This window comes from Oncorhynchus nerka, linkage group LG14 (genome assembly GCF_034236695.1).
Source record: "Oncorhynchus nerka isolate Pitt River linkage group LG14, Oner_Uvic_2.0, whole genome shotgun sequence".
Classification (NCBI taxonomy): Eukaryota; Metazoa; Chordata; class Actinopteri; order Salmoniformes; family Salmonidae; genus Oncorhynchus; species Oncorhynchus nerka.
In genome coordinates this window covers 17,898,369-17,914,108 of record NC_088409.1, presented here as the reverse complement: position 1 = coordinate 17,914,108, position 15,740 = coordinate 17,898,369, and the positions used below count along the sequence as shown (strand labels likewise).

General features: G+C 46.5%; 1 protein-coding gene across 3 annotated transcripts; it reads right to left on the bottom strand.

Annotated features, from left to right (window-relative positions):
* Positions 1–583: 583 nt before the first annotated feature.
* On the bottom strand, positions 584–15,478 carry cnot10 (CCR4-NOT transcription complex, subunit 10). 3 transcript variants are annotated; one of them, XM_065027604.1, is made up of 19 exons: positions 15,261–15,478; positions 14,598–14,641; positions 14,211–14,372; positions 13,874–14,024; positions 13,532–13,671; positions 12,737–12,814; positions 12,554–12,637; positions 12,136–12,253; positions 8,250–8,408; positions 7,825–8,027; positions 7,589–7,710; positions 7,222–7,401; positions 6,945–7,025; positions 5,705–5,818; positions 3,386–3,516; positions 3,195–3,230; positions 2,931–3,058; positions 2,718–2,793; positions 584–1,377 (listed from the first exon to the last, which is right to left on the bottom strand). In XM_065027604.1, exons 1-19 carry the CDS (start codon positions 15,277–15,279, stop codon positions 1,211–1,213), a joined length of 2,193 nt encoding a protein of 730 aa, XP_064883676.1. In that variant the 5' UTR covers positions 15,280–15,478; the 3' UTR covers positions 584–1,210. The 3 variants fall into 3 exon arrangements, with proteins under 3 accessions (XP_064883676.1, XP_064883677.1, XP_064883679.1); XM_065027605.1 differs by having other exon boundaries at positions 13,532–13,668; XM_065027607.1 differs by lacking the exon at positions 584–1,377 and having other exon boundaries at positions 2,931–3,080.
* Positions 15,479–15,740: the final 262 nt, after the last annotated feature.

The window sequence follows — 15,740 nt, the reverse complement described above, 5'->3', positions numbered from 1 at the left end:
CATGTGTTTATTAGTGAGGAGTCTCATGGCTCAGTCTGGCAGCAGGGAAGGGGAGGCTTTAGGAAGTAACACCCCAGTCTCCTTTATCTCATCACCTGATTTACTTAAGGTACATTACAATGGGTGGTCCAGGTCTCCTCATGTCATGGCCCATGTGGGGGGAGGCCGATGACGGAGGGCACCATCAGACCAACTCCTTGAAATTTGCGTTTGTCTAAAACTTCACTGTTACATGTGTACATTACCTGTATTTATACACTGTTTTAACAGGAAAATATCAAGTTGGAGTGTGTTTAATGGCACCCTATTCCAAATCCAATGGGCCCTGGTCAATCAAGAGTTGTACTATGTACCAAAACCAGGTTTTAGTTTGTGTGGTCCTTGTGCCCTCCTCTAAAAGGACAGACAGCAACCTCTTAACCCCTCCCCCACACAAAGCATATTCCTCCTCTGACATGACAGCAACCCCTCCCCCACGCAAAGCATATTCCTCCTCTGACATGACAGCAGCACAACTCCACCTTCTCCCTCAAGGGTCTGAAAACTATTACAGACCCACCAGCCATATAAAATGCAAGTCAGCTTACTTCTGTAAATAAAATTTATTTTTTTATACAGGTATTTAATTTGCCCCAAGCAAAAGTCAGTCAGTATAGATCATAACGGATGTTGCTGTCACAAATGGAAAGTTAAAACTCTCAGAGAACAGAGAAATCATGTCAGATCTGCCCCAAAGACACTGCAGGTGATAGCCACTGAATAAAGGCTCCATCCCAAATGGTACCCAGTTCCTTATATAGGGCACTACTTTTATTAGGGCCCCATAGGGCTCTGGTCAAAAGGAGTGCACTTACATAGGGGATAAGGTGTAATTTGGGCCGTGAACGCACCCTTCGTCCACCCGACAGGAGACCTCTGCATTTCATACCAGGACCTGACCTGGAGGGGCTCCGTCTGGGCGCTGAGGAGTTCAATTTCCCCTAGGTACAGATATAGGATCAGCTTCCTCTCCACCAATGTTAACTTAACCATTAGTGTGAGGAAATACAAAGCTGAGTCAAGATCAGCATCTAGGGACAACTTCACCCTACACCGGCACTGAGTTGGGGTCAGCTTGCCTTAAATAAATAATACACTGAGGTGAAGTGATGACAGGTGCGTGTTGCTGTGCAATGGGGCAAGGAGGGTTAGGGGAACAAGGGTTGAGGGCTCATTTGCGCTGGACTGTTGTGAAGGGTGAGGGCATCTGGATGGGTGGTTGGACAGGCTGGAAGGAGGAGGGAACAGGCTTCTTTCGTGTGTCTGGAGACGGCGCCTGGAGCACTGAGGGGAGGAGCTGGTTACGTTTGATGATCTGCAGGGCGAGCTGTGTGTTCCCTGAGAGAGGAGATGGGGACATAAAGAGAGGGGTTGGGAACATAAAAGAGGAGAGGGGGTGGGGGTGGGAACATAAAGAGGAGGGGGTGGGAACATAAAGAGAGGGGGTGGGGACATAAAGAGAGGAGGTGGGGGGTGGGGACATAAAGAGAGGAGAGGGGTGGGAACATAAAGAGAGGAGAGGGGTGGGAACATAAAGAGAGGAGAGGGGTGGGAACATAAAGAGAGGAGGAGGGGTGGGAACATAAAGAGAGGAGAGGGGTGGGGACATAAAGTGAGGAGAGGGGATGGGGACATAAAGTGAGGAGAGGGGATGGGGACATAAAGTGAGGAGAGGGGTGGGGACATAAAGTGAGGAGAGGGGTGGAGACAAAGTGAGGAGAGGGGGTGGAGACAAATAAAGTGGAGGAGGAGGGGGTGGGGACATAAAGTGAGGAGAGGGGGTGGGGACATAAAGTGAGGAGAGGGGGTGGGGACATAAAGTGAGGAGAGGGGTGGGGACATAAAGTGAGGAGAGGGGGTGGGGACATAAAGTGAGGAGAGGGGGTGGGGACATAAAGTGAAGAGGGGGTGGGGACATAAAGTGAGGAGAGGGGGTGGGGACATAAAGTGAGGAGAGGGGTGGGGACATAAAGTGAGGAGAGGGGGTGGGGACATAAAGTGAGGAGAGGGGGTGGGGACATAAAGTGAGGAGAGGGGATGGAGACAAAGTGAGGAGAGGGGTGGGGACATAAAGTGAGGAGAGGGGGTGGGGACATAAAGTGAGGAGAGGGGTGGGGACATAAAGTGAGGAGAGGGGGTGGGGACATAAAGTGAGGAGAGGGGGTGGGGACATAAAGTGAGGAGAGGGGGTGGGGACATAAAGTGAGGAGAGGGGACATAAAGGAGGAGGGGACATAAAGTGAGGAGAGGGGGTGGGGACATAAAGTGAGGAGAGGGGGTGGGGACATAAAGTGAGGAGAGGGGGTGGGGACATAAAGAGAGGCAGAGGGAAACGGTGAGATCATACACAGCTCTTAGTAAGGTCATAAGGTCCTGACCCCTGACCTTTCTACACTGGATAGAGGTTGACTGACAGCAGTAATCTGTCATCACTGCCTTTGTGCCAGAGTGTGGCCTTCGGCATTCTACCTGGAGAATTCTAGAACTGGAATGTCAAGAGTTTGACATCAGTCTCAACACTTCCTTGGAACCCCTCCCCCTTACCTCATACTATGCTAGAAAACAATAGTCAATAAGAATCTATAAAAGACAACTATCATAAGGGCCAGATTGGGAAACCTGAGGGCCCCACATCACAACTTTGCAGGTGGGAATGAGAACCCAGAGAGATGACTCACCGTTCTGCAGCTCCAGGTAGACAGCCAGTAAGATGGCTTCAGGAGGAATCTCCTTGGTGTTCACCATGGAGGCGGCCTGGGAGAGAGGAACAGGTTCACAGACATCTAAACACAGTCATGTTTGGGATAATAACACATCTGAATGGTTTCAAGAGATAAGTATGTACTGTAGCTGTGTGTGTGTGGGCGTGTGCCTGCGAGTATGAACCGTACCTGATGCAGGCACTTGCGGGCCTTCTCGTACTCACTCCTCAGACAATAGGCACTGCCCAGGTTGAACAGCATTATGGCCCGGGCTGAGCTCACTGTGCTGGGGTAACACAGAGGAGTCTGCTTCCCTGCTGTACCAACACACAACACACCCTGTCAACACATGATCACTGGATGTCACCTCACACACAGATGGGGAGTCTCTACTGAGACTGCAGGGAGTGTGTTAGGTGATAAGTGTGTGTGTGTGTATATATATACACTCACATGACTCGACAGGCTCCAGATCCCCTTTATCTGGCCCTGTGAACACAAACACACTATCAAACAGTGATCCAGACATCAAACCATCATGTGGTAAAGTGGATAGGTCATTTCAGTTAGGGCAGAATACTGGTTGGGGTGCTGTGTTTTCCAGCAGACCATCGATTGGAGGAGGGGTGGGTGTGAGGACTAACCTTGGTCCTGCTCGCTGGACAACACCCCCATGGAGACATCAGTGACATTCTCTGGGTTGAGGTGACCGATGGCTTCTGAGATCCGGTCCAGGGATATTAGGGCCTCTGCAGCATACAGGTGTCCCAGGAACCTGGAACAGAGAGACAGAGGATGCACCGTCAGACAGAATCAGATGCACCATTGACTCACTAGTATTGGGGCTTGTTCATGGGGATGTGAACATAGCTAATCGTATATACTGTCAAAAAAGGTGATCTACCGTAACACTTCAATTAACAGCCCGGGCGTTAAATCACTCAACACAACACACTTCTTAGAGACAGGCTTCTATTTGAGCCGGATTCTTTGTCCTTAATGCGCACAGCTTTTGCATTGTTAATAGTTTAATTCCAGCATTATTTTAATCAATTTCCTACACGGTCAGGTTTATTTAGTCTTAGTATGCCTCTAGAAAAATGTACTAGTCTCCTTTATGACTGTGCATTTTCAGCAGTTCTTACTTTTGCCACTAGAGGTTGGTCGGACAATTTTCTGTACTCCTAAAGTTGTGTTTTTGTGCTAGCAGTTATTAGCACTTTCGTACTGCCGATAAAAACGGATGATTGCCATAATTGATTTTTTTATGTCACAAATCTAACATTAAACCTCGTAAACGATGAATGGTAATCACGTAAACAGTTTATTTGCTGAAATGTCTGCTGTTGCCTGGCTATTAAATGGGACTGGTGGCTATTTGATACTGGGTTTTACAGTATGTACAGGTGCGACCTAATATATTGGCACCCCTGTACTTTCCTTAAATAATTCCCCTATTCTCAAATCAATTTGACATAACGTTTTTTCCCCCATACATTGTTATTGGATTTTCAACATTGCAGAACCAATTTTAGTTTTGTAAACTTGAGCCAAGATGAATTTACAATTTAGAAAATAAAGACCAACGACAAAATGATTGGCACCCCGGAGCTGAAACTTGCACAGCCTTTAGCCAAGATAACGGCAGACAAACACATCTTGTAGCCATCAATGAACTTGCTGCACCTTTCTACTGACAATTTGGCCCCCTTTCAGCAGCAATCTGCTCTAAATCTTTCATGTTTGAGGGGTGCCCTCCACCTACTGGTGTTTTCAGATCTCACCATAGGTTATGGATGTACATGGTGTGGTGACCAAAAGTTTATTTACGCATTCTTTAACTTATTTTAGAAGAAATACATACATTCTGTGGTGAGGAGGACAGCAGGACACCCCCCTAGTATGTCATTAACCCTCCTCATTCTGTGGTGAGGAGGACAGCAGGATATTAACCCCCCCCCTAGTATGTCATTAACCCTCCACATTCTGGGGTGAGGAGGACTAGTATGCAGGACACCCCCCTAGTATGTCATTAACCCTCCACATTCTGGGGTGAGGAGGACCTCACCTCATTAACCCTCCACATTCTGGGGTGAGGAGGACCTGCAGGATACCCCCCCTAGTCTGTCATTAACCCTCCACATTCTGGGGTGAGGAGGACAGCAGGATACCCTCCCCCCTAGTCTGTCATTAACCCTCCACATTCTGTGGTGAGGAGGACAGCAGGATACCCCCCTAGTCTGTCATTAACCCTCCACATTCTGTGGTGAGGAGGACAGCAGTGCAGTCTAGGGACATGGTCTGTAATTAACCCTCCGCATTCTGTGGTGAGGAGGACAGCAGGATACCCCCCTACTCTGTCATTAACCCTCCACATTCTGTGGTGAGGAGGACAGCAGTGCAGTCTAGGGACATGGTCTGTAATTAACCCTCCGCATTCTGTGGTGAGGAGGACAGCAGGATACCCCCCCTACTCTGTCATTAACCCTCCACATTCTGTGGTGAGGAGGACAGCAGTGCAGTCTAGGGACATGGTCTGTCATTAACCCTCCACATTCTGTGGTGCAATCCAAGGAAGGAGGAGGGACTGACGGGAAGTCTGTGGTCATGAAGTCATTAAGTAGTCTGAAGAGTCAAGAGGTCTGCTAGGGCCACATTACCATTACCAGACGGTGAGTCATGTTGAGTGCTGTAAGCTTTGGGGGAGGGGGGGGTAAGTCATATGGAGGTTAATGAAGTGATAACAAGAGGTGCATGGGTAGCGGGAAGGAGGGGGGAGAGGAAGAAACAGAAAGAGGTGTTGAGGGGAAAGGGGGAGTGAGGATGAAAGGCTAAGGGAAAAGGGGATAGAGGAATGAAGTCCATCTGGTGTAAGAGTTTATCTGAGTGGGGAAAGAGATAGAGAGACAGATGGATAGAGAGAGACAGATGGATAGAGAGAGACGGATGGATAGAGGTCTTACTTGAGTGATCCAGACAGCTTGGTCTGGTGAAGGAGCTTCTCTGCATGGTTCAGGGCCATCAGGTTGTCTCCTAACACCAGGGCCACGTAGGCACTGCAGGCCAGGAGGGAACACCTAGAGAGAGACAACACCATATAGGAGGACCCAGTCAGCACGGGCAGGACAACAACAGATCACACCAATCCTGCACTGGGAAACATAGTGGGTTGCATAACTTTCACATGTGGGGGAAATTCATTCTATATTGAAATGAATACTAATTAAACAATAAATTCAGTTCTTTCAATTATTTTTCTTGGTCAAAGAAAAGTGCAGGCGGGGAGAGTCTGGACTGTAGTGGTCGTGTCACTCCCAGGCCTCTCACTGGTTGGCAACAGAACACTCAGGGATTCCAGGAAATAAACCCAAGTAGTTGACGGGGCTGCTCGTAAACTTTCCCTGTGGGGTCAGCCCTTCATTCAGCACATCCTCCCCAACTCTAACCCCTCCCCAACTCTACCCCCTCCTAATGAAAAGTGGAAGGAAGGAGGGCAAGCTTTGTCCAATTAGTCCAGAGAACAGAGACCCAGGAGGACCAGGGCAAAAGAGACCCAAGAGGACCAGGGCAACAGAGACCCAGGAGGACCAGGGCAACAGAGACCCAGGGCAACAGAGACCAGGAGGACCAGGGCAACAGAGAATGGAAAAAAGAAAAGGGGGAGAAAGGATTATTAACTGACTGGGGGAGACAGGAAGGGGAGAACGGATTATTAACTGACTGGGGGAGACAGGAAGGGGAGAAAGGATTATTAACTGACTGGGAGAGACAGGAAGGGGAGAAATGATTATTAACTGACTGGGAGAGACAGGAAGGGGAGAAAGGATTATTAACTGACTGGGAGAGACAGGAAGGGGAGAAAGGATTATTAACTGACTGGGGGAGACAGGAAGGGGAGAAAAGATTATTAACTGACTGGGGGAGACAGGAAGGGGAGAAAGGATTATTAACTGACTGGGGGAGACAGGAAGGGGAGAAAGGATTATTAACTGACTGGGAGAGACAGGAAGGGGAGAAAGGATTATTAACTGACTGGGGGAGACAGGAAGGGGAGAAAGGATTATTAACTGACTGGGGGAGACAGGAAGGGGAGAAAGGATTATTAACTGACTGGGGGAGACAGGAAAGGGAGAAATGATTATTAGCTGACTGGGGGAGACAGGAAGGGAAACAGAAAGGTCTGGGTAGAGAGGTCTCTCTTACCTGAGGTTTTCAACCTCCTGTTTCCTCAGAGGTGAAGACGGTGCTGCAGAAAGGAACTTGTCTCCTTCTTGACCCTTCCCACTGTCAAACCAACGATAAGGACGTCGGGGAAATGGAAAGAAAGATACTTCCTGTAAAGTTCTTCTTCTATAAGAGGACATGGAGAGCTGAATCCTTGTTAATAGTCTATAATCTTAACCACAGTGCTCTACAAAAATAGATTTGACAAGGCATGTTTTAGCACCAAGCCAATCTCAGGGTGAGATGAGACACTGACCTGCAGGCGTCGCTGTTCTCTGAGCCGCTCTCTGTGCTGCCTGACTGGCTGGTTGTCTTGGAGCCGTTCTCTGCCTTGTTCTCCTGCTGCTGGTGATCAGGGAGGAGGACCAGGCCGTTCCTCAGACAGATCGCTGCAAACTCCATACTGGCCACCGGAATGGCTGCAGACTGCCCATCACTACACACACCCACATTTAGGAGAGGAAAGAGTAAACCAAGAGGTTAATGGAGATATAGTAATGATCAACATCTTGAGTTGTCTCAGAGTACCCTCTAATTTCAGCAATCACTACCACGTAAACAAATGTTTTAGCGCCATCTCCTGGACAGCACTGGTTAGGTCCATAGGGAGAGGGAAAACGGACCTGTAGATTGTGTTCTGGGTGGACTGTGATGCCAGGATGATCTTGCGATGGTAGCCCTGCCCAACGATGGCCTGAACAATGCCCTTTTTACTCGGAAGACCCTTGTTGTCTTGTTCTAAGCTCTGGAAAAATAACAAAATGCTACATTTGAATGTTGTTAAGTTTTATTTCACTGTAAGAAAACAAGTGTGTGTGTGTGTGTGTTTGTGAGTGTGTTTTTTAAAATCACAACTCACACCCTTGTTGGCAGCAATGCAGCACTCAGCCAACCGTAACCAGAGGCCAGGGTTAGAGTGGTACACCTGCACAGCATCCATCAGACAGTCGAAAGCCGCCAGGGGCCGGCCGATGTGCAGCAGCTGGATCCCACAGTTATACAGCAGCTCATAACGCTTGTTGGCTAGCAGCGCACACATGGGGATGCCCGAGAACTGCTTAGCTGGAAGGACAGAGAGACAACAGAGCTAGTCAGCGTACAATGACAGGAGAAACATGTAGGACCAGTTTCCCGGACACAGATTAAACTAGTCCTGCACTAAGATACCATTTTGATGTCCGAATCTGCATGTAACATACTTTTAAGTCCAAGACAAGGCTTAATCTGTGTCCGAGAAACTGTCCTATGGCGTTGAATGGCGTTAAACCCAGTTTGTTGACTCACATTGCCCGTTCCCCGTCGCCCCACCGTCCCCCAGCTGTGCACACGTGTGGTCGTTCTCCTGCAGGGCCTTTTTGAAGTAGAATATACCTAGGTTGTGTTTCCCCATGGCAAAGTGTATGCAACCCAGATTGTTCCAGAACATACAGCGCACACATTCACCTGATGGTAGAAACAAACAAGACAGAACATTTAGCGGAAGTTCACTTTCATATAGGGAAGTGGCTCCCAAACTTTTTATAGTCCCGTACCCCTTCAAACATTCAACCTCCAGCTGCGTACCCCCTCTAGCACCAGGGTCAGCTGTACCCCCTCTAGCACCAGGGTCAGCACACTCTCAAATGTTGTTTTTTTGCCATCATTGTAACCCTGCCACACATACATTATACAATGCATTTATTAAACATAAGAATGAGTGTGAGTTGTCGTCACAACACGGCTCGTGGGAAGTGACAAAGAGCTCTTATGGGACCAAGACCAAATCAATAATTTAGCTTTCTTACATATAAACTTAATTTGTTAATCGAGAATTGTGAAAAACTCACCACAAGTTAATGAGAAGGGTGTGCGTGAAAGGATGCACATAACTCTGCAATGTTGGGTTGTATTAGAGAGAGTCACAGTCTGAAATCATATTCCACACACAGTCTGTGCGTGTATTTAGTTGTCATGATAGTGAGGGCAGAGAATCCACTCTCACATAGGTACGTGGTTGCAAAGGGCATCAGTGTCTTGACAGTGCAATTTGCCAAGGCAAGAAACTCTGAGCGCAGCCCTATCCAGAAATCTGGCAGTGGCTTCTGATTCAATTCAATTTTCACAGAACCGCTTGCTGCAATTTCGATGAGGCTCTCTTGCTCAGATATTGGTAAGTGGACTAGAGGCAGGGCATGAAAGGGATCACAAATCCAATAGTTTGTGTCGTCCATCTTAGGAAAGTACCTGTGTAATTACGCACCCAACTCACTCAGGTGCTTCGCTATATCACATTAGACATCGTCTGTAAGCTTGAGTTCATTTGCACACAAAAAGAAAATCATACAATGATTGAAAGACCTGTGTTAAGACCTTGTTAATGCAGACAGAGAAGAGCTCCAACTTCTTAATCATAGCCTCAATTTTGTCCCGCACATGGAATATAGTTGTGGAAGAGTCCCTGTAATCCCACCTAGATTCAGATCATTCAGCCTAGAAAAAAACATCACCCAAATAGGCCAGTCGTGTGAGAAACTTTCGTCATGCAAGCGGTCAGACAAGTGAAAATTATGGTCAGTAATGAAAAGTTTAAGCTGGTCTCTCAATTCATAAAAACATGCCAATACTTTGCCCCTTCATAACCAGGGCACTTCTGTTGTAAAAGCGTTACATGGTTGCTGCCCATATTATTGCATAATGCAGAAAATACACAAGAGTTCAGGGGCCTTGCTTTAACAAAGTTAAAGATTTTTACTGTAATGTCCAAAACGTCTTTCAAGCTGTCAGGCATTCCTATGGCAGCAAGAGCCTCTCAGTGCATGCTGCAGTGTACCCAAGAGCCTCTCGGTGGATGCTGCAGTGTACCCAAGAGCCTCTCAGTGAATACTGCAGTGTACCCAAGAGCCTCTCGGTGGATGCTGCAGTGTACCCAAGAGCCTCTCAGTGAATACGGCAGTGTACCCAAGAGCCTCTCGGTGGATGCTGCAGTGTACCCAAGAGCCTCTCGGTCGATGCTGCAGTGTACCCAAGAGCCTCTCAGTGCATGCTGCAGTGTACCCAAGAGCCTCTCAGTGCATGCTGCAGTGTACCCAAGAGCCTCTCGGTGGATGCTGCAGTGTACCAAAGAGCCTCTCAGTGGATGCTGCAGTGTACCCAAGAGCCTCTCAGTGGATGCTGCAGTGTACCCAAGAGCCTCTCAGTGGATGCTGCAGTGTACCCAAGTGCCTCTCAGTGAATACGGCAGTGTACCCAAGAGCCTCTCGGTGAATACGGCAGTGTACCCAAGAGCCTCTCGGTGGATGCTGCAGTGTACCCAAGAGCCTCTCAGTGCATGCTGCAGTGTACCCAAGAGCCTCTCAGTGCATGCTGCAGTGTACCCAAGAGCCTCTCGGTGCATGCTGCAGTGTACCCAAGAGCCTCTCAGTGCATGCTGCAGTGTACCCAAGAGCCTCTCGGTGGATGCTGCAGTGTACCCAAGAGCCTCTCGGTGGATGCTGCAGTGTACCCAAGAGCCTCTCGGTGGATGCTGCAGTGTACCCAAGAGCCTCTCGGTGGATGCTGCAGTGTACCCAAGAGCCTCTCGGTGGATGCTGCAGTGTACCCAAGAGCCTCTCGGTGGATGCTGCAGTGTACCCAAGAGCCTCTCTGTGCATGCTGCAGTGTACCCAAGAGCCTCTCGGCGCATGCTGCAGTGTACCCAAGAGCCTCTCGGTGGATGCTGCAGTGTACCCAAGAGCCTCTCGGTGGATGCTGCAGTGTACCCAAGAGCCTCTCGGTGGATGCTGCAGTGTACCCAAGAGCCTCTCAGTGCATGCTGCAGTGTACCCAAGAGCCTCTCGGTGGATGCTGCAGTGTACCCAAGAGCCTCTCGGTGGATGCTGCAGTGTACCCAAGAGCCTCTCTGTGCATGCTGCAGTGTACCCAAGAGCCTCTCTCGGTGGATGCTGCAGTGTACCCAAGAGCCTCTCTGTGCATGCTGCAGTGTACCCAAGAGCCTCTCGGCGGATGCTGCAGTGTACCCAAGAGCCTCTCGGTGGATGCTGCAGTGTACCCAAGAGCCTCTCGGTGGATGCTGCAGTGTACCCAAGTGGCGTCGGGAGCAACTGCTTGCACGCGCGTTACCACTCCACTATGTCTCCCTGTCATGGCTTTTGCACCATCAGTACAGATACCAACACATCTTGACCACCAAAGTCCATTTGATGTCACAAAGCTGTCTAGTACTTTAGAAATATTATTTCCTGTTGTCCTGGTTTCCAGTGGTTTGCAGAAGAGGATGTTTTCCTTAATTGACCCCCATAAACCTAATGGACAAATACCAGGAGCTGTTGACACATCGAGCTATAACGCATAGAATTCACTGGCTTGTATGCGAAGCAGTAATTGTTTCTAAACATCTCCTGCCGTGTCACTGATGCGTTGTGAAACAGTGTTGTTTGATGAAGATATTGTCTGTATAGTTTTGGGGGCCTTTTCCCCCAGCATTGTCCCAGCCATATCCGTGGCAGAAGCAAGAATTAAGTTATCCACAATAGTATGAGGCTTGCCTGTCCTAGCCACTCGGTAGCTCACCATATAAGAAGCTTCTAGCCCCTTCTTATTAATGGTATCTGTTGCTTTTATACGTCTTACTACTCAAAAGTCATCTTTATTCTCACTCAAAAAACTCCTGTGGCTTATTTTCCAAATTGTCATGTTTCGTTTCTAAATGTCTGGCAAGAGTGAAGGTTTCCCACGAGAGTGTAACGGTTAATGTGATTGGATGTTAATTATTTAACTAGGCTACCTGTATTTGACATTGTGTTGTTATTTCACTGAACACTAGATGGTTTCATTTTATTTCTGTCATTGAAACTAGACTACTCAAGAGCAGAAAAAGACCCTCACCCAAATGTATAGACCCATTGGAAAAAATAAAAGCAGTTTACATGTATTTATTTTTAAAAAATGTGAATCACATTTATTTGGCGTACCCCTGACGGCATTGCGTGCACCCCAGTTTGGGAACACCTGATATAGGTAATACTCAATTGTGCTCTGTCGCTAACAGGACAGTCCTAAACCCTTTTCACACCATCTAGACAACCTGATCCATATAGTCCTGAATCGGATATATACTTTTACATAGTCTTTTCCAGCACGTTCCAACAACTACGTTGGATGTATAACCAGGTAAACAGGGGTCTAAACATACCTGTTTTGATGGCCCCAGGGTGCTCTGCGATGTTGGAGCTGTTTAAGAGCTTCACTGCTTTGCGGTAGTTTCCTCTCAGGTACTCAAAGTTACTCTTGAGGAAGAGTGAGGAAGCAGACTAGTGGGAGATGAAGGAAACACAGGTTGGCATGGAAACATTGACATTCTAGTCATTTAGCAGATGCTCCCATCCAAAACGACTTTCAATCAGTGGATTCGACTGAAGCAGGGAAAGGTAGGAAGGGGATGTTTGGGAGAGAGCAGGTTTAGTAAGCCAGTTTAATAACCCGGTTCCAGATCATTTCGTGCCATCTTTCTAACTCCTATGGTCATCGTCACGCCATTGACCATAGGAGTTGGTAAGACAGCACAAACAGAAACCAGTAATGTGTTTAGCAACGCAACCATCATGACTCACATTCCCTGCTGTGTTCATCACAGACTTGATCTCCCTTTTGCAGGCCTTTGATGACTTCATCTGAATGTACGCTCGCACTTTGTACTGTGGACGGGAAGAACGACAAGTGTGAAACAAAATTCAAAAGCTGCTTTTCCGTCTTCATTTCCTCCACCTCAGGAAAAGGATTGGTGTTAAAGGTACCTGGTGCATTTTGGATTTTGCCGCTTCGATCATGTCAATGAACTCTGCCTTCTGGTTCCGACCATCTTTGTTGACACTCTGCAATATCAAGAGAGACACCAACGTTTGAAAATAACCACATTGCATTAAGAAAATATAGACTTCAAATGTCTTCTCATAGTAAGTGAAGTTTAAAACCATTAGTAAAATAGCCTGCACTCAGATGTAACTAGCGTAACTGCATAACCTCAGTAAGATATTTTTTGGGGGCAAACAAAAATTACGTGGACACCCAAAGTAGGAGTGTATTGTGTTTGGTTCTAAAGGCACCTTTACACTGACCCAACATTGACCAACGCTCCAACATTTACCAGCAACCGCCAAATCACACCTATTCAATTCTGTGTTTCTTGATCAATGTTGTGTCAGTGTGTAAGCGCCTGAAGTATATTTTAGTAACCTGTCCTCCAGTAAGCTCCCTGAGATTATCCTGAATGAGGTCTGCTGACTCCACTACCGGGTCCCTGTGAATGTAGAACTTGCACTGTGCCTGAAATATTACCTGGACATGACAGACAACCTCAATGTGAGTACACACGCAGCAGCACATCTTTGCCGTCAACACAAGAATCTTACAGTTGCAACTAATAATAACATATCTGCTTAGGAAGAACAGTCCTTTCTCCAAGAGGTGGAAAATAACATTCAACATACATGAGCACAGTAACAAACATCAGAACATCATGGGTCAAAGTCAGAAACATGACACCCGAGAATGGTGCATGCTAGCACACCCCTCTTTAGAGGGACACGTACCTCCCCTTTGCCGTTCTTGTTATTTCCCTGTACAGACAGTTTCTCCAGCACAGCAAGGAGATGGAGGGCCTTCTCTGGCTGGTACGTTAGCAGGTACAGATCCACCAGCAAGAAGCAGACCGCCAGAGCAAACTTCTCTTCTAGGACAAATAACACCATCAAGCTAAACTGTTGGGCTGCAAAGGCCGATTCATCAGGAACATTGCCAGTTGCTGTGACTAAGTGTGTGCGTGTGAGTGTGTGTACTGTGTAGTCATGCAATACATTTCAATGTTTGTGTTCTCTGACAAGAGCTTATAGTCTGACAAATAAGACTGTCCATATAAAAACACCAAAACCTACCAAACGGCTCCAGAAACTGGTACAGCCTCTCTCCAATAGCAATAGCTTCAGAGTACTGTCTCATGTGGTAGTGAATGATAGCTTGATTGTAGTAGAGAAGACTGTTTTCTACATCATCCAAACCATCAATATCCTCCATTGAAGTGTGAACCTTGATAGACAAAAAAGATGCATGAATGTTAAGTATTAGCCAACTTAATTAACTATTGTGTGCATCTGTGAATATATTCATCAAGAATCAAGACATTTAAAACAGGAATCAACGATACTAGAATATGTTTAACATTTATTTGGCGTGTCATTGAGAGACTGGATAAAAGGTTTCAACGATAGTCACCTGGTTTTTCATTGCAATAAGAGTCTGCTTCAGTGTGCATGTGGTGGTTTGGCCGCTCTTGTAGAATTCAGCTATTGCTTTATTCAAAGCAATCTTGTAGTCCTCCTTGTTCAACTCTTGCAGCTTCCCAAGGTGTTTCAAAGATTCCTCATAGTTTCCAGCCTGTGAGTAAACAAATTAAAATCAACAAATGTAACAAAAAAACTTGTGAATAGTTGCATCAACAAATGTAAACATCAACAAATGTAAACAAATATATGTAAATGTCAAATGTAAACAAACATAAATCAGATAGGTTTGATAGATGGAGTTGTAGCCAAGTTGGCCAACTCCCTAGGATTGCAGAATTTGCAGCAAACTGTTGATGGTAAATAAATGCGACGTTACCGTAAACGCCTCCAACGCATTTGCAGCTATTGCTTTTTCTTGGTCTGAAATCCCAGGGGAAGAAGTGTTATCATGCTTGACTTTATTTTTTTTTTTTTATATATATATATATACAGCCCATTTAGCTAGCTAATAATGCCAACTGTTTGCTGCCAAGCCATAACATAATGTTAAACCAAGTTAGTTAAAGTAAGCTAGCTAGGTCCAAATTCTGGTGGGCGTGTGTTGACAGTTAGCATTCATGACACGCTAGTCAAGATTGTTGACATGACAAGTTTGGGAACTAGCAAGCTAGTGAATAGGTAGTCGAGTGTGCCAATGTTGGCACACGTGACACAATTAACAACTAGCTAGCTAGCTAACTAAATAGTTGTTTATTGGCATGTTTAGTTAGTAAATATAAATTCATAGCTAGTTAGCTACCAACGCAGCTAGCGCAAGGACACTGGAAGGATAGCTAGCTAGCAACACTGGCGTTTGCTAATATCAGCTAGCAAACAACCGATGGTTGGTTAAATGTAAAGCCCATGTAAATGCTGGTGGATGATTAAAACTAGTGTTTGTACTAGCTAGCTATCCGTACAGTTAGCAAGATAGAAATAACCGCGTTAGCATACCACTTTAGTTAACACATATTAGCTAGCAAGCTAGTCACTCTCCCACCTGTGTTGTTATCTGCCATTTCGGGGATCTCGTGCTTTAATTGATGGAAATGCCCCAGCCAGAAGGTTTACTAAGATAAATATTGGGACAAAACTATTCGTTTGCTATGTTAGCTAGCCAAGATGATAAATGTAAGTACTCAGCTCGTTCGTAACTAGAACAATATATGCGAAATCTGACCGCTCTCAAATGCTTTTTTTCAGTGTTCCGCCATTGAAATGACGCTGAAGTAAACAAATCTGAAAGAGGGGCAGCTCGTGACACAGATGCCTGTCAACACAGATAAATAGTACCATCTACCGGTATGGAGGGAAAATTCAAGAAAAGTGTATTACTCAAAGCCTGGTCCCCATCCCATACATCAAATAATGTGGTCACTCTCACTGTAAAATAAAATAATCCTGCGTATTCATTTGCATTACCGGGTTATCAGAAGGCACACATGATCTGCACAACTTAATAAAAACCAAAGCTAATCAA

What these genes read in the sequence shown, in the direction of transcription:
- cnot10 (XM_065027604.1), bottom strand. An exon ending in ATGCGTTGGAGGCGTTTACG is followed by an intron (nt 14,373 to 14,597) that starts GTAACGTCGCAT and finishes GTTTACTCACAG; the next exon opens with GCTGGAAACTATGAGGAATC. An exon ending in CCCGCAAGTGCCTGCATCAG is followed by an intron (nt 2,794 to 2,930) that starts GTACGGTTCATA and finishes CCTCTCTCCCAG; the next exon opens with GCCGCCTCCATGGTGAACAC.